The sequence below is a fragment of the Lissotriton vulgaris genome, unplaced genomic scaffold, assembly GCF_964263255.1.
Source record: "Lissotriton vulgaris unplaced genomic scaffold, aLisVul1.2 SCAFFOLD_1231, whole genome shotgun sequence".
NCBI classification, from domain to species: domain Eukaryota; kingdom Metazoa; phylum Chordata; class Amphibia; order Caudata; family Salamandridae; genus Lissotriton; species Lissotriton vulgaris.
Genome location: NW_028243170.1, coordinates 99,135 through 117,942, shown reverse-complemented (window position 1 = coordinate 117,942; position 18,808 = coordinate 99,135). Strand labels below are relative to the sequence as shown.

The window sequence follows — 18,808 nt, the reverse complement described above, 5'->3', positions numbered from 1 at the left end:
ATTACATAGAAAGTACACAAAGTTTTCGCAAAACAAAACAACTTTTCGTGTCTTTTTCATCACCACATAAAGGCAACCCCATATCAAAATCTGGAATTGCTAGGTGGATTGTTAAATGCATACAGATATGTTACCATAAAGCCAAACGTACATTAACAATTCCTATTCTACACGAAAATTAGGGGCTTCTATGGCATTCTTAGGGAACACCCCCTTAGATGATATATGCAAAGCAGCTACATGGTCTACACCGCACACATTCACAAAACACTATTGTGTAGATGTGCAAACTAAGCAACAAGCCACTGTGGGCCAGGCTGTACTAAAAACTCTGTTTCAAACAACTGCAACAGATACGGGTGGTCGCCGCTAAGGTGGGTACTGCTATACAATCTATGCACAGTGTGTAATCTGCAGCTCATATGCCTCAAACGGAAAATGCTACTTACCAGTATACATCTGTTCTTGGCATGTAGAGCTGCAGAGTTACACACGGCCACCCGCCTCCCCGGCTACCTTTATCTGTTCCAGTATTATCTTAATTAGATACAAACACATGGATATCACTACTTCTTGTACAGCTCCATCACTTCCCTAATGGCGAAAAACAATCTGGAGATGGAGCCGATGCCCATGCGCAGTATCATCCAAAGGAGGAGTCACCTATCCCGTGACTTCCAAAGACTTTTCTACAACAAAAACAAATTGCAAACATCCAGGCCCAACACTAGGTGGCCATCTATGCAGTGTGTAACTCTGCAGCTCTACAAGAACAGATGCATACTGGTAAGTAGCATTTTCCTTACGCTTGGCCAGAGGGTGCTGGCATTATTATTGTTGGCTGCGAGCTGCCTGTTGGGCAGATACACCCACTCTCCTTGGCGTATGGTGGGTGAGATCTTGGCTGCCCATCTGGAGGAGTTAGAAACACCTTGGCCCAAACTCTGATGGAAGCGTGCTGCTTCTTTGAGGCCGAGTTGGATACTACAGATGGCATGGGCCGTGCCATGGGCATTGGTTGGTGATTCGTCACCCGAGGTTTCCCTGGAGACAAGCAAGCATCCTTAATGGATGTGCCTTTTGATAGCTCCAGGCTGTTTGGAGACGAGGCAAAGTCAGTGAAGGAGCAGTTAAAGGACAGACATGCTGCAGCCCGCGCCTTGGGCGTGCACGCCTGGTCCACCCCTTCCCTCATCCGTATTGGGAATTCAGGAGCTATGCCAAGGGCCAGGCTTGCCACCAGAGGCTGCCATCTCAGCCCGTGCAGCGGCCTGTCCAGACCATTTAAGGCTCCAAGGAGTGTGGTGGCAGTAGAGGACCGAGGCATTAACACCACGGCCCGCCTGCATCTTCTTTTAACCCTGATGCGACCAAGCCTCTCTCACTGCCCTTTTGGGAGTCACCTGTGGCTAATTTGAGGCAGAATATGCTTTTACCTGCTCAACTTGCAGTCCTCTCATAGCAGTGGTTCATCCAGCTTGTCTGCTATGGTTGCACTCCTCCCTTTCTGCCAAACAACCCTTCTACAGTTCCTCCTCCTGCTGAGACCTTGACAGAGCTCGTTATCACTGCCAAAGCGGCTCAACCATTTCTGGCCAAAGGGGCAATAGAGCAAGTCACAGAGAAGAAGGCCAATGGATGCTATTCCCATTACTGCACCAAACAAAGGGTGGGATGAAGCCCATTTTGGATCTTTGGTTCTTGAACACCTTCCTTCAGAAGGACACACTGAAGATGCCGACTCTGTCGCAGGCCGTGTCGCGTATTTTGATGTACCCATCCTGCAGCCCACAGGCATTTCTTACGCTGTGGGAGAGAAGCAGTTTCAGTTCACCTTCCTGCTCTCCGGCCCCCCTGATATTTACAAAGGTGATGGCAGTGGTCACAGCTGAGTGGTCGAGATTGCATATATTCCTGTACCTCGACTACTCACTGTTGAAGGCAGGTTCATCACAACCCGTCATGGACCGCCTGCAGACTACCATCCGGCTTGTATCTTCATTGAGGTTCTCCATCAATCCGCCAAACCTCCTCCACCCTTCAGCCGGCGCTGGGGATTCCCTTTGTAGGAGCCAATCCAGACACTGCGTTCAAAGCTTTTCCAACACCACAACTCTGGGCCACTCCGTTTTTCCGGCTCAGTCCTGTGTGTTTGGCCAGATGGCTCTGAGGCTTCTTGGTCTCTTGGCCTTGTATGTCCTGCTGGTGCGGCATACCTGCTGGCAGATGTGGGCTCTGCAGTGGAACCTCCATCTTCAATGGCCTCAGAGCTGGGGGAGGTCAGGGCCCTCTGGTCTCTGTTGGAGCAGAGGCATTCCATCAGTGTCCTGGAGCTACGTGTCATCGGGCTGGCCTTTCTGCCTTCCATCAAATGCAACAAACAGGGCGGTGTGGTGTTTGTGTGCTGTGCCAGGGGGCACCGAGGCTGCAGGGCTACCTGGACCTTCAGGGATTTTCCCCGACTGTCGACCATCTAGCAGGCTCCTTGAATGCTAGCGTAGATGAGTTCAGCAGACGGCATCAAGCCAGCCATGAGTGGCTAGATCTCGGCCCTTGTCTTCCTTCAGGTTTACCAAGGCACACTGAGTTGTGTTAGCGGACTTGCCGGCAGTGCCATTGCCTCAGGGCCAGTATCTTTGGTGACTTGAAGCCCTATTTGGCTCAGACTCAGATGCCAAGCAAGACCCTCAGGATGCCCCACATGATGTGGATGATGATGAGGTGGCAGCAGTGCTTAATTTGAGCCTGTGGTTTCCATTGCTCGGCACTGGCGCTTAATTGTCAACACTGGTGCTTATTACAGCCTGTCACATGATGGCGCTGTTTATGTCATTTAGAGATGAGCAGAACAGTTATTTATTAATGAGACTAAAAAGGTAGTTCAAGGCATGGGATGCGCCATGTGTAGACCGTCTCGCTACCACGAAGGATGCTTATTGTTGAGGCGTTTGCACTCTATAGTTTCTGCCACAAGGCTCCCTGGGAGACGCATTCGGCCATTCGCACTCTGCTCTCCTCTGCGTCTTCCACCTCTGCTGCTGTTACTCGGGTTCTAAAGTAGGCCAGGAGGGACCTAGATCAGATTTTTCTGGTTTCCTAGACTGGGCTCAGAGGACCTGATACTCTGACTGTTGGGAGGACATGATGTCCCAACAGCAGGCCAGGGTGCCATGCTACACCTGAACCTCCACAACCCGCACCTTCATGCATGGAGAAGGTCTGATCTGCCCTAGGACGTGGCCGATGGCATCTTGCTGCCCATACACTAAGTCAGTCTACTCTGGACAATGGGCAAAGTTTGTGGCCTGGTGTGGTGGGCACCTTAATGGTTATTTGCTTGACCTGCTGACCTTCGTACACTTCTAAACTCACCTGATCAGCCCACCTGTTTAATTCACCAGCTGTGATGTGGTTTTCGAGGGGCTTACATACGTTTCCTTCTGCACCTTTACTTATACTTCACAGAGACCTAAACTTGTATGTATGTTTGTGGCATTTATGCAATGCAAACCTGGCCAAAGGACAGTGGAGCTCTTCACTTGGCTCTTACCTTCTTGAAGGGCTCAGCTCTCAAGCCGATGCACAGCTGGTCCTTGAAGCTGTTGACCCTGACAAGTGTCTGGTTCTGCACCCATGTCGGTGACCTTCGGGCGCTGTCATTGCAACCTCCGTACACCCCTTCTTTCCACACACGCTCGGGCTCTGGATTCGGTCATCAATTGTACCGAAGGTTGAGTGTCCTTGCCATGGGGGACCGTCCATCACGCCCCCTCATTTCTTGTCTCCGCCACCTTCCTCTAAGGAGGGGGAGGGGCTACACTAGTGGTTTCATATCAATTGGATTAAGCAGCATGAGTGGATAGCCAACTTTTTGTGGCGTTCTCTGGTGCCTAGAAAAGAGAGGAAACAGACCTTATCCAGATGGACCATTCTTTGCAGAAAGACAGGCTTTGCTTTGGCTAAGATGGAGCCTCCTGGGGGTTTGGGGCTCATTCCACCAGAGTTATGGCCTTGCCCAGGAGTGTTCCCGTGCTGGACATCAGCTAGGCAGCTCCATGGTTGTCTGTCCACACATTCACCAGGCGTTACTGCCTCGACACTCGGGTCCGCACTGAGGTCGGGTTTGCCTGATTGGTCCTGCATGACTGTCTGTCCTGAAGTCCGCTCCTCGGACCCTCCCCCTTGGGAGGTGCTGCTTTGGTATCCATTCAAAAGGTGAGGAATCTGCGGATAGGAGTCTCTATCAGATGAACAAGTTACTTACCAGTAATATTCTTTCTGGTGGATACCCACAAACCGCCCTCCTCCTGTCCTGTGGTGTGGACTTATGGGTCTTTATATGTTCCACGTAGATCCTGCACTGTCGCAGCTTTCAGTCCATCGAAGGGTGCGCAATGCTTTATTTTTAACGGGTGTCAGTGGCAGGGGTGGGATCTATATATGAAGCCAATGCGATGTCTACGGTGCTACTTACTGGTACGTGGGAGTCACAGACTAAACGTCTCTGGATCCGGCTAGCACCTGGGAGGACCCAACACAAGAATAATCCGTGATTAGACAGAGTCCACCAGAAAGAGCATTATTGAAGGTAAGTACTTTGTTCTTCTCTCAGGTTTGGATACTTTATGACAGTGACAGAGAAGATATTTCTAAAGTCCATCTCTGGCAGGGTTCCAAACTATGAAAGGAACATTTGCGGACCTGGCGCCCTAGCACCTTCCTGGGATTCAGAACCCTTTCGCATCTCTTGATTTCTAACAGGGAAACCTCCCCTGGGGTTTTGGCAGTGGAAGGGTGGGTCGTTGTAAAGGGCAAAGGTTCCGGGTCAGAGGTCACAGGAGCCCCCAGTGGCCCTCTGTGAGCTGCCTCCAGGCTTTTGCCAATGGCACCTAGAAAGAAACTGTTTAAAACTGTGTCTGAACTCTTCAAACTGCAAATGCATTTATAGCTGCTTGCCCCAGGCTGGGATAAAGATATGAAGTCACTTTTATTGCAAAATATATAGGAGTCTACAGGATCTACAGGCCTCTTATCCTGTGAGTCCAAAGGGTGGGTGAATCACAACACACAGGTTAATGTGGTCAGACGGAATACTCGTACCACACTTGAGTGGAGGAGGAGCAGATTAATATGGGGGGGCTCAAAGGACTAGATCCGGAGCACCAGGGCAGAGACTGCGAAGCCCTGGACCGGCGCATGTTGAGATTTGGGAGGGGTGTCCTGAGAGGGTCGCAGGTCTAAAAACACTACTGAGAGTAGACACCCAGGGGTCTTCATAAGGAACCTTTTGCACAGAGATCACAAGACCTCAGCGTGGCTGTATTCATTAGTTCTCACAAAGTACAATGTCCTTCACAAAACCTTCAGACAAGCTCTGCTGGACGACAAAAACCGCAACCTGTGCAGGTGGCAAGCTAAGCTACAATTTCATGTTATTTGGGTACAATGCCCCCCTCCCTGAACTATGGGACATATTACAGCAATAAACTCTACTGAGTAACAACAAACCCACCCTTTGTCAGGTGGCAAGCTGCAGCGTCATGTTTTTTGGGTACAATGCCACCACCCCTCTGAGTTATGGGGCTTATTACAGCCCCAGGTCCAGCATTAGCCATGTCTGTGCCAGCAAGAGGCTACCTGAGTCCAGCCCTGGGTTCACTTCAAGCCTTGGACTTCACTCTCTGAAAGTAAACCCCACAGTTCGGGGACAAGCTCCATAACTAGTGGACAACTATAAAGAAAGGTCTGGTGGCAAGGAAAGCAGGTGAGGCCGGGGCGGGCTACTTCTAAGGGACAGTGGTCTCCTCGCTAGCCCCCCACATCCTGATCTTTATAATTGTGACCTCACTTTTAAAGCTCCTGCGCCTTGTCCATATCGCTCTTCCAGTAGCACCCACTGTGGCCACTGAACCCGTCTAAAGCACCTAATGGCTACTTTGAGCCAAAAGACCCAGGGCTAGGATGGTGGAGCTCAGTATTGACTTAACAGTAAACCCAGGAGCCCTGAAGTAACGCACAGGAGCTACTTTGAGTCAAGGAGGCATACCGTGAGAAGTGCACGGGCTTCCCCGTCCAACCACCCGTGGATTTTGACGCAACACTCTATCTACCATAGAGACAGACCAGGCTTTCTGCCAAAAATGTATACGTCTTCGAGACAGGTGCGATAGGATAGGATGAGGATGTATAAAGCACACTAATACCCGAAGGTGCCAAGGCGCTGGGCGGTAGAGAAGGAGAGAGGAGAATGACGGGCTGCTGACTAAACTGAGAAAAGCCGAGTCTTCTGCAGTTTCTTGAACTCCGGAAGCGACTCTACCTGGGAAATCGAGGCAGGTATGGTATTCCAAAGTTTTGCGGCCGCCACCGAGAAGGAACAGTCGCCCCATCTGGCTTTGCGGACTCTAGGGATGATCAATTTTCTCTGGGAGGAAGATCTCGGAGCCCTCCCAGGCATGTACCATTTAAACATGGTTTTCAGCTGCTGCGAGCCTTTGTTATGCAGGGCCTTGTGAACCGTGCACAGGGCTGTGAAAGAGATTTGCTTCCTTATAGGGAGCCGGTACAGAGTGCGAAGCCCCTCCTTTTCTGAGTGCCGTTTAGGGATATTAAGGATCAGCCTGGCAGCCGCTTTTTGTACAACCTGCAACCTGTCAGGGAGGCCGTGCTAATATTCAGGTACAAGGCATTACAATAGTCCAGCCGGGAGGCAACTAGTGCAGTGATCGTGGGCCGATGGAGAGCTGGTGGAATATACGGGAGCACCTTTCTGAGAGTCTTCAAAATGCAAGAGCAAGTGCGGACAGTGAGGCTGACCTGAGATTGTTGGAAAAAAATTTTTTGCCAGACTTTTTCAAGTTTGGATGTAGGCTCTACTGTACAGCACACATACAAACTTGGAAACGTTTTGCAGTACGGCGAGGAAAAGTATTTTGCACCGGAAGGGTCCCCTTCCTGTACAAATCGTGTGTTAGCCTTCGTGTGCGCAGCCTTGCACAATGGTGCAAGAGGATGAGCCTGGCCCAACCCTGCCTAAGGTGCACCAGCACAGGAGGGGAGAGAAGCAGTGCTGGGTCCCCGTCGATGAGGCTCTCTTGGGCTATCTCCATTTAACACAACATTGGTCGCGGCGTCAAATATTCGCAAATCTGTTCTGATCATGAAGCACTCTTTTCGAGCATTCACTCACTGGCAAAAAGGAAAGCCTTAATAAAGATGACACCCCATACATTTAAAAGAAAGATAGAAAATACTCTATGGCTGTCATTTGACCCCTTTCAGCTCTGGAAACCCTTCTGCGATCAACATGTGCTTATAAAACAACCTGAGCTCTCTTGAAGCCAAATTCTGAATATGGTAACAAAGGGCACCATGTGTTAAGTCAGACTTCAGAAGCAATGAACGCGTGATACACCAGAGAACTAGCAACTCAGAAAGTTTCGTTTCGGGGCACACCAATTGAAGACTGAAGGTGTTTATTCATAAAAACAAAAAAAGCATTGACAATGCCAAAAGGTCTCACATTCACAGACAGCCTTTTGGCCTTGTTAATGCTTGTTTAGATTGTCAGAGTTTTTGTAACGCCTTTCAAGTGGTTGGCATATGTAAGAGTGTCTCCTGAGATACTACTTCAGGAGCCAGGATACGAAGAGGCTACATGTTACAGGTGGGCACTTCCTGTGGACAATGTTAGCGTGAGACAGAAAACATGGCTGAAGCGGGCTATAGCGACACATATGCCTAGTTCAAGTAAATGAGGTTAATCGCGATCACAGGCGTCTGTGACACTACACTGAGCTCCCAAGAGTCCATGCAGAGAGCTGAGGCGTTGACACTTGTTTGGGCACCACTAATCTTCAGAGGGCCAGTGAACTCTGGGAAGACTCAGCCACCCTGAGGACCTCCACATGGCACCACTAAAGCCTTATAGCCCGCCGTAGCGAGCTATACGGCTAATAAAGGTCTGCTGCAGCGTTAAACACGAGCCGAAGGCGAGGGACCTTAACAAGGAAGCAGGACTTTAATAGCCGGTATAGCCCAGCTACGAAGGGCTACAAGGCTATTAGAACATTCTGCCACTAGAGGGTAGAATGTTCTAACAAATTAAACAAAGGCTTCAGGGAGCGCGAGGGGATTGAAATCCCCTCAGGCTCCCTGAAGCCTTTGTTCACCGCCACAAAGAAGCATTGAAATGTTGGAGCTCCGGGTGTATACCAGCCATTTTAAGCCAGGAGCGCTCCATTGTTTTCAATGGAGCTCCCAACTTTCCAATGGTCTAATGTATCTTCATGTAGCCCTGGACGTCTGACATTGTGTACATCTTGATGTTTACAGGTAGATCGTGCCTTGTGTTAATTACAGAACAGAGTCAGTCCAGGGGCTGCATACCTTATATGGGCAAAGTGGCCGAACAGAGCGACATCCACGTGGGAGGTCACGGATGGGGCTCACCCGTGACCGGGTCAGTAGCTGGAGAAATCCTGCAATGTCTTCCCCTAGAGGTAGGGCTTGAGTACATTATCATGGGAAATGATGTAGAGTTACCTGCAGGAACTATAATTGACTTATTTCATCTCTTTCAGGAGATTGTCGAATCCACAACATTTATCCTCAAAACTTTGAAATGTTAGTTTCTCAATATTTCTAAGGTTTTACTTCTCAACAAAAAACTGTCAGCATAGTATGATAACTGACTTACACATCTCAACAGTTGGAAAAAATTCCAGTAGGAAAGTATCAGCAAAAAAAGAAAGGAGCAAAAGAAAAGAGAGGACAAGGATAAGGAACAGGAGTAGGGGTGAGAGCACTCACAGGAAATAATAGGGGGTGAAAGAAGAAAAAAGCAATACCAACCCAAAGGAGACAGGGGAAACAAGGTCGAAAATACAAAAAACAGAAGGCTAGGTAAAATAAGAGCAAAGGTGTCACCCTTAAAGAAAAAAAAAGGAAGTACAAAAAAGACAAAAACAATAAAATGGTGAGGAGAAAAGGAACAATGTGGTGAAAAACGTGGTGCTTAAAAATAAGTGAACGCGTAAAGAAGTACACAAACAGAAGGCTGAGAAAAGATAAAAGGGAGCAAAGGTGTTGCCCCTTAAAGAAACAAGCATTGGCATAGCCAATAAGTCTCGCTTTTGGGACCTTATAAGTGTTTAGCATTGCAACAGTTAATGTTGTTGCACCAAGGATATTGTGCTGCATAACTAAATACTTATAAGATCCCAAAGGCGAGACCTATTGGCTATGCCAATGCTTGTTTTCAATCTGAATGAATGAGTGTTGGAGTCCAGTGCAGTGGTCTGCCGGATGTTCCGTAGAGGAATGGCGGTTAGTAGCATCTGCATTCAGTGCATTCTTGGTCTGAAGTGAACACATAGAGATCAGAAGGCTACCTCCAAGAATGTTGCTTTTATTTACTTTCAGTAAAAAAAACAGGACGAATATCTGGACCATCTCTCAGCCGCAGTGGAGGTTCCCAGCAAGTAATATGTGAGCCTGTAGCTCAGACATGAAGCAGAACTGGCAAAAATTGTATATCGGATAATTAAATATTAATTATTTAAGAGCTTTATACATTGACGAACATCGTAAGGTATGAGCGCGCTTAAAGAACTGCAGTGAGACAACGGTCATGTGGATAGCACACTCACGCAAATTAGAGGGTCAATGGATCAATCATAGAGCTGATAACAGCTACAACATAGCGAGCTAGGGAGAAGGAGGAAGACAGCGAGGAGCAGCATTGGATTGGTAACGCGGGCATTCGGGCAATGCCTGAGGGGCCGGTGTTCGAGTTCTGCTGTGGGCTGCTTTTTTGAGCAGTCTGGGGGCCGATTTTGGCGCTGTCTCTATTGTTCGAGCCCAGCCAGCGGCCCAGTGGGTGTCTGAGTGGCCTTTCTCGAGGGAGATGGGCGCTCAGTTTAGCCTAAGGCAGAGGTGTCACTCCCATTAATGTGCGCACATACTGAGTGGGGGGTGGGGGCCGGAGTAGAAGTGGCCTAACTTGTTTCACCACTGTAAACTAACGCGTGCATTTGTTTTACCCCCCCCCCCCCTAAAGTTTTTTTTATAAAATTATGCCAAGCAGTGATTTTAGGAGTGATTATGCAAATGTGGGCCGATTTTTTTTGTTTGCGTGCCCGGGCCGATTTTCAATCCCAATCTAACCCTGGCGAGGAGAACTTGAAAGAAGAGCAGAATGGGAGATAATGCTGAAGAGGGCGAAGAAAGAGGAGTGTGATAGAAGAGGATGAGAACAAAGTGAGGACTAGAGAGCAGGACAACAAGATAGCGGGAATGAATGGCTAGTAGAGGGAGAGAGGGAAGGAGGCAGGCGCGCAACGCCAATTGGACTCAAAGGGTTTCAAACCCCCCCCATCCCCCCCCCCTTGTGTGTGTGTGTGTCAGCCCGGGATGAGACAGCTTCCCGGGCAAACACACACAGCCGCACCGAGCACTTCACAAGTCTTTTAAAGACCTTTTGCTTGTTAATGAGGAATTGATGGGTTTCACCCCTTTCTAGGGCCCATGCAGCTCCACTCTGCCTTTCGCTTAAAGAATCAGCCTCCCCCGAAATTTTTTCTGAGCTCCCCCCGAAATTTGACTCTAGGTGCGCCTCTGGAAGGAGGTGAGCTAGAACAGAACAACGAGAGGGTAGGATGGTGGCTGGGGAAACAAGAGATTGGAAGAGGGAATTAAAGGAGAGAGTGAGTTGGGGACTAAACAGAAGCATAGCGGGGTGCAAGGACATATTAGTGCTGATAGAGCGCGCAGTTCACCCGGGTCACCGAGTTCACCAATTACTTACACGCACTGGGCCCTGGCGTGCATAAGATTTAATACACCATTGACATTTGGGGTGAACTGGGTGATGGCTTCTGCTGCACGCTTCTATGAGCAATTAAGGTTTGGGTTACACCTCTGCTTACCATGTGCCTGACTTACCCCAGGCACAACTACATATGACAGATCTGGAGCTAACAGGGAAAATAGTAGACAGGGAATCCTAGAAAAAATATACTCTTTATACTTCAGCACATACTTATCCACAATTTCTGTAAAATGACCACAGACACCTGATGAAGTTTAAAACTTTATATAAGAGTTCAAAGAGAAGATGCCAAGACAATAAGCGATATGCAGAATAATAGATCAAACATCAAAATCAACACCAATAAGTAACTTTGCACTAAAATTATAATCATTAGAATATATGGGAAGACTAAAGGTAGAAACTTAGAACAGAACTAGTCACTGCAATTTTATACAAGGACATGGGTTTATGATTTGGACCTAAAACATGTACTTATCCTAAGTGCTTAGACTATTCTTGCTAAATTCACAGCAATCAACTAAAGGAAAGGGAAAAACGGGAACATACTATTAAAATATAATAGTTTGGCAATTTCTAAAGGTGGGGAGAGAGGTGGAACAATCCTACTAAAACAATCACATATAATTTGCTTTAAAGGTGATAGAGCAGTATCACTGGCAAGAGTGCTTTAATAGAAGAATAGAGAGAGAGAGAGAGTGAGTGAGATGCAAACCCACGGACTGATATTTACCTAATTCAGATTGAAGACTAACCCTGGCCACGGGTCAGATGGGAAGACGGGGATAAGGACCCTCAGAAAAGGAATGCCAGAATGCGAGCAGGTACAGCCCACGGACAGATCAGGACAGGATACCCCTCAGGTTCAGGTCAAAGGACTGGGCCTCCCAGGGTACGACCAACACCCACAGCTTCGGACAGCAACGCCTGCGTTACCCCCTCCTGCAAGTAATCCGCCAGTAACCCCGATTGGGTCTTCGAATTCCCCAGCAAAGTGCTTCGCCAGCACTTAGGATTTTTCCACCCCTTAGGAGTTTGTGGAAAGTATGGACAGAGTGCTCCGCAGCACTTTCAGATTGAGCACCTATTGAAATCGTAGGGTCAGTGACAGGTCTGCTACTCGGACAAGTCGGACAATTTTCCTAAGCTAAACTAGGGCAGTTATACGGTTTTGGGGTCCCTCAGACCACCCACTAATGTTGCAAGTGACAGTTTCCCATATTATGATTGGTCAGGAGAGGTGGTGCGGTCATTACCACCTCCTAGAGTTCGGCTTTCCCATCATTATTATTCAATTTTGCACACCCGCCCCTCGGGTTCACGTTCCCAGGCATAGGAATACATAATACAATACAAGTGTACAGCATATAGCAACAGTGTATGACAGTTCAAGGTGCAATACTGCATCTTCGGGATGGGTTCCCAGGCGCATCGGGCTTCAGGAGCCAGCTGGCTGGTTTTAGCTTCTGTGCAGTTAGGATTTTCCCCAGTCACATGACAGGGTTCAGAGGAGCCTCAGCATGGCGTTGCTCATGTATGCCCCAGCCCACAAAGACGCGGTACATGAAAAGTAAGCGAGAACAAATTAATATCACACATAAAATGATCATACTGTATACCATGATGAAATTCTAAACATCCCTTATTTTATAATGACTATAGCGTTACTGTTTTAGTGCGAAAAGACAGATAGGCTGAAGCAGCAGTAGCAAGCGGAGAGCGTGGTGAGAGACAAGCGGCCATGTTTGCAACAGTGCGCATGAGCACAAATTCCCTCCAGAATGCGAGTGCGTCACATCACATGGGTATGACCGACGCATGCGCAGACTGAATTTCAGCGAAGCAGCCGATTCTTTAGTGCAAGCTTCGTTAATATGGAAAAGACATACGAGCAAGCATCCTGGGGACACCCGCGTGTATGGAAAAACGTATAATAAATGACAAACAACTATTTTAATAGGATTATACATTAGTCGAGGTTCTTGCACTGGGGCAAGGCGCTTTACGTGCGAATCCTTGCTCCATCAATCCCCTCTTTGATGATATTTACTATCATCACCACATAAAGGAAACAGATGCCAACTTTTCATTCATGCACATCACTCATTTGAATTTCAACAAATTTATTGTTGAGTTTTCTTTCAGCTTCTCTATGAGAGTGGTGATTTTTCACCTTCTTGTAGACTTCATTCCTTAATTCCTCTAATTCTAGTTCATCAATATTTCTCTTCACCCCCCTCTTAGGTTCTAGAGACTTCTTTTTGCCTTTTTGGCATTTGCAACAGATAAAGATAATCAATACGACCACACCTATCACGACTATTGGCATCAGTATTTTCCACAAAATATTTCTACCTAGGTTAGAAAACCAACTACCTATAGAGGAGAGACCTCCAGTCAGTCTCGTCCAGGCACTGTCAACCTCCAATGGTTTGAGTTCTTTTTCTAAATTAGTTATGTTCTTCACATACTGTTTTAATTCGATACTTTTATCTGGAATGTAAGTGCAACAATGTTGCGCCTTCAGCATTCTACAGACTCCGCCCTCTTTTGCTAATAGGGTGTCAAGGGCAAGACGGTTTTGTAAAACCATTGATCTGATCGCAACCATTTCAGTATTGACCATCAGGAATCCAGCAGCAGTGTCCGTTGATAGCCGGTCCACTACTGTAGACAATTTGCAGATTCTATGCGTGTTCAGAACTACCCCCATTCCAGGTATCAGTGCACTAAAAATATCACCTATAATTTCACCTACACTTTCACGTTTACTACGCACTAAGCCATTAGTTTCTTCATCGCTTCCAGCTGCATTATTCACATGGTATATTTTCGGGAAAACAATGCCAAAGTAGCAGCTTCCATACCAGTGATCCGACAATTTGAAATAAGCCTTGTCCCCACATATATAATATATTCCGGGAAACACAGGTTCTGACCCATTTTTGAAACCCCAACCTCCAATTACCTTGTAATTATGTTCACACTCGCTGGAACCGATGAATACATTGTTATAGTACTCTGTCTTTTCCCTATGGATACAAAGTTTCCCTTTTCGTTCAAAATCCAGCAACAAGGCAGGATTAGCTTCGCCTTGCGAGGTGTTATCCATGTGCTCAGCCCATTTAGGGACCCTATCCTTTTCGTCATTTGCCTTCTTTTGAAACTTTTCTCTCCTTCTGTCTGCCATCTTAATGAACATCTTTTCCTGCTCTTGCAGAGAACAGGTCAGATTTTCTTGTCTTGCTTCATCTAAATCTATGTTGCCTATAGTCAGAAAATATTCTCCCATATAACGAGTCACGTCACTTTTGGTATGTACAAGGTTCAGGTGTCCTCTAATAGGAAGTTCAGAAAATACTACGTCAGCATTTGAATAATAGTACTGTAAAGTGCTCCTATAAAACAAGCTAGCTAAAATACTGCAGGAAATTCCATATGTTAAAGGTAGATGGTGATATGTCACGCCTTCAGCCACTGAGGTAGGTAGCTTCATGCAGACATAACAGTCCTCTATTTCCATAGCTTCTACGTAATGCACCAACAAGTTAGCAAAAACATTCAAATGTGTCCTGTTTCTCATTTTGTGAAAGTGTAGTCCATCCTCATCTGATGCTTCTAAATTAGGTCGTGTGTGTGTCAAGCCTACTTGTTTGTCGCGTCTTTCTAAGTTTCGTGGTGTTTCTACAGTCTGTACAACCCCTACGTCTACTGCTTCTGGTTCAGTAGGGGACAAATTAGGATTTTTGCTTATCATAAAAGGTAGAAAAACTGTTAGTCCTATCCACATTATTATTAGCATTGCTATACTACACAAGCATATTTTACAGCAAGTTTTAAGACACCCACATCGGGACCTTCCAGAGACATTCGGATCAGACATTTTTAGCTTACAGGTGGCTTTTGCTACCCCTCTTCGTTTCTTGGCACCAAAGGCTCACTTCGGGGCTCTCTCAAGGAGGGTCTTCGTCAGAACTCCGATCAGCGATGGACTCTTCGTCACTGTTGCCACTGTGGTGTGGTTCGTCTATTTCCTCCAACACAAAGTAAGTCCACTCAGGGCTCCGATACAGTCGGTTCTGTTTCTTTAGTCTGTCGCTTTTTCTCAGCGATTTTCCTTGGGCTGCCTTTCTTTCACTTTCAGCCCTTTTTCGGTCTTTCAGTTTCTCGTCGACTGTCTTTAGTCTAAGTCTTAGTCTTTTGACGTATCGGGGTGCACTTCTGCCTCCGTGCCTCCCAGTGGTAGAGGAAACTTGGCCTTCTTCGTGTACTCTCTTTACTTTTGGTTGTGGCACTTCGGTTTCCCTACCTGTCTGACTTGTTCTAGGTCTTTCATCTATGTCTTCTGCCTGGTCCCTAGTCTGACCTTGCTCAGATTCAAACGCACTTGCTTTTTATTTTTCTTTGGCTTTACTTCGGTTGTCTGAGCACGTTGATCTATTTCTATCTGTTCCTGTTCATGCTCTTCAACCTCTTCGTCTTCTTCTGCATGAACGTCAGCTCTAATTACTATCTGACCCTCTCCAGTCTCTGGAGTTTCAGGAGGAGTTTCGGTGTCTTTATCTGACTCTACTTGGCCTACTTCCTGATCAGGTGTGATGTGATTCTCATTGACCTGATCTTCTTCGTCTATTTCTAGCTCACCTGGACTATCCCACTCACTGTCTAAGTAGGAATATTTCCTGGTTCGTATTGGATCATGAACCTGGTCGTCGGCAGGGAACCACTCAACGTCTCGACTTGTGCTCGGCAGTTCGATGTCAGCTAGCTCCGGACTCTCCTCCTCGGGAGCTTCTTCAGCTGCGCTGCCTTCAGCTTCAGTCGCGTTTTCTCCAGTTACCCGCTTTGTGTGGCTGGCGTGGATCCACTTCGGTACGCCCGCACACTTTACAGCAGTTGTAGTGACGAGGATCACTTGTCGTGGCTTTCCCCACCTTGGTTTCAGGCAACTGCTCTGGGTGTGTTTCTTTAACGCCACCCAATCTCCTGGTTGCAGTTTGTGTGCTGGAGTCTTTGGCCACTCGTCTTCTGTCTCTCCAATCTGCTGAGAGAGAGAATGCACTTGGTCACCCAGCTGCTTGCAGTATTCTAGTACCATATCATCAGAAATGCTTAGCAGTTTGTGTCCGGGTACCCATGCCTGTCGCATCACTCTTCCCATCAACACTTCATGGGGGCTCAGGCCAGTTTTTCTGTTCGGGATACTTCTCAAACTCATCAGCACAAGGGGTAAAGCCTCTATCCAGTTCATTTTTGTGGAATCACACATTTTGGCCAATCTGGATTTCAGGGTGCCATTTATTTGTTCCACTACCCCAGAAGCCTCTGGACGGTAGGCACAATGCAGTCTTTGCTTCATTTGGAATGCTTTACAGAGCTCTTCTAGGACATCGTTGGCAAAATGCCCACCTTGGTCCGTTTCGATTGTCTCTGGGATTCCATACCTAGGTATCAACTACCTGAGCAACAATTTTGCAGTAGTTAGGGCATCATTTTTCTTAGCGGGATAAGCTTCCACCCACCGGGAGAACAGGCAAACTATGACTAAGATGTATCTATACCCTTTGCACCTAGGCATGGTTACAAAGTCTGCCTGCATTCTGACAAAGGGACCTACTGCCTTTCCAACCGTACTTTGTTCTACCACAGTCCTTTTCCCTGCATTGAACTGCTGACACACTAGGCACCTCTGGCAAAGCCTTTCCGCCTGGTGCCTGAACTTTGAATTACAGAACACCTTGTCAAACACTCGACACATTGCGTCTCTTCCCATATGTGTTGGTTCATGTATCATTCTGATCATGGGGTCGATCAAGCTATCAGGCAGTACAGGCACCCCAGTCGAATTTACCACCACACCATCATCTCTCAACTTGCATCCATTTGCGGCCCACCTTCATTTTTCTTGCCTGTCTGTTGCCTGTTGCAAATCCTTTAATTCTTCCCACGTTGACACATTCTCAAACAACATAAGTTGGCAGCTGGTTCCACCCCACAACGCAATTTGGAGTGACATATGGTATCGGGCACAGAACTGGGCAATTTGGTCAGCGTACCTATTACCGGCAGTCACATCATCGTTTCCAGATCTGTGAGCCGCGCATTTGACCACAGCCAATTCTTTGGGCAATTGGATAGCTTCCAGTAAGTTATGCACCACCTTTCCGTTTCTGATAGGTGTGCCTGAGGAAGTCATGAATTCTCTTTGCAGCCATAATTGGCCGAAGTCATGAACAACCCCAAAACAATACTGGCTGTCTGTGTAAACAGTTATTCTCTTGTTCTTACCCCTCTTACATGCTCTAGTTAACGCGATGAGCTCTGCCACTTGTGCAGATTTCACCTCGCTCAGGTAAGATGCTTCTATGGTTTCTGTCAACGTAACCACAGCATAGGCAGCACTCAGGCTCCCACTCTCATGTCTTAAACACGAGCCATCCACGAACATTGTCTTATCCCCATCAAGTAACGCTATTTCACGGATGTCTGGACGGGGCTTTGTACTGAACTCAGTTAAATCGATGCAATTATGTTCCCCTTCCTCTTCTAGTTCTACATCCAGAGGGACAGGTAACAGTGTCGCTGGGTTTAAGACATTGCACCGGGAAATGGTTACGTTTTCAGCACCAATCAAAATTCTTTCATACTTAGTCAGCCGACTAGGTGTGAGGTACTGGGTCTTAGTTCTAGTCAGCAGGATTACAACAGAATGAGGAACATATACAGTGACATGATGTCCCATTACAATGTTCTCACTCTGTTCCAGACTGACGCAAGTAGCAGCAACTGCTTTCAGACACCCCGGTAATCCAGCAGCCACCGGATCTAGGGTGGCTGAAAAATAGGCCACCGGTCTCCTAATTAATCCGTGCTCCTGGGTCAGGACTGAAAGAGCACAATTCTCTCTTGTGTCACAGAAAAGCTCAAAAGACTTAGAGTAGTCAGGCATACCCAATGCAGGAGCGGTACATAGACAGTTCCTCAATGTTACCCAAGCGTTCATGCTTTCATTGTCCCAGCTGACGGGGTCTTCTACTCCCTTCTTGGTCATTTTTATCAGGGGTCTTGCTAGCGCGGCAAATCCTACAATCCATTGTCTGCAGTAACCCACAACCCCTAAGAACATTCTCACTTCTTTCTGAGTTCTGGGCAGTTCCATGGCTTTAATTATTTTGATTCTTTCGGTAGTGACTTTCCTGATTCCTTTTTCTATCTGGTGCCCCAGATACTTCACTGAGTTTTTGCAAAATTGTAACTTGTCAGGTGACACTTTATGTCCTCCCTTTCCTAGGTGATTCAGCAAGGCAATGGTGTCGGTGACACAGTCTGTCTGGGTTTTAGATGCCACCAATAGGTCATCTATGTACTGCACCAGAACAGATTCTCTCGGCAGCACCAGAGTTTCAAGGCACTTCTTTAGTATCTGGTTGAAAATCGATGGACTTTCGGTGTACCCCTGGGGGACACGATTCCAGACATAGATATGGCTGTCAAATTCAAAACTGAAAAGGAATTTGCTTTCTGGATGCAACGGGATGGAAAAGAATGCATGGCACAGGTCGATGACAGTGAACCATTCTGCATTCCAGGGAATCTGATACAGTATCACTGCAGGGTTGGGCACAATAGGACAGCAAGGCACGACAATCTGGTTTACCTTGCGCAAATCTTGCACTACCCGGTACTTTCCACTAGGCTTTTTTATCCCAATGATAGGCGAATTACAGGGGCTGCTCATCACTTCCTCTATTATTTCTGCTTCGAGCAGCCTGGTAATTTCAGTCGCTACTCCTGCTTTCACTTCTGCACTCATTTTGTACTGTCTAGTTTTGGGGTATACAGCATTCGTTTTTATCGTTATTTTAACTGGGTCTACATTCGCCATCAAGCCTACATCTTTTCCTGTGAAATCCCACACTTCTGGAACTACTCTTAACTGGAGTTCTTCAGGTAAATCCTCAACTGTTAACGGTTTGA

General features: G+C 47.1%; 1 protein-coding gene across 1 annotated transcript in view; it reads right to left on the bottom strand.

Annotated features, from left to right (window-relative positions):
• Nucleotides 1–3,842: 3,842 nt before the first annotated feature.
• Nucleotides 3,843–18,808, bottom strand: part of LOC147668684 (uncharacterized) — a 28,265-nt gene continuing 13,299 nt past the window's right edge. Inside the window, exon 3 of the mRNA XM_086948516.1 lies at nt 3,843–3,890. Within this exon, the coding sequence (XP_086804642.1) occupies nt 3,843–3,890 (48 nt within the window). The remainder of the gene's footprint in view (nt 3,891–18,808) is intronic.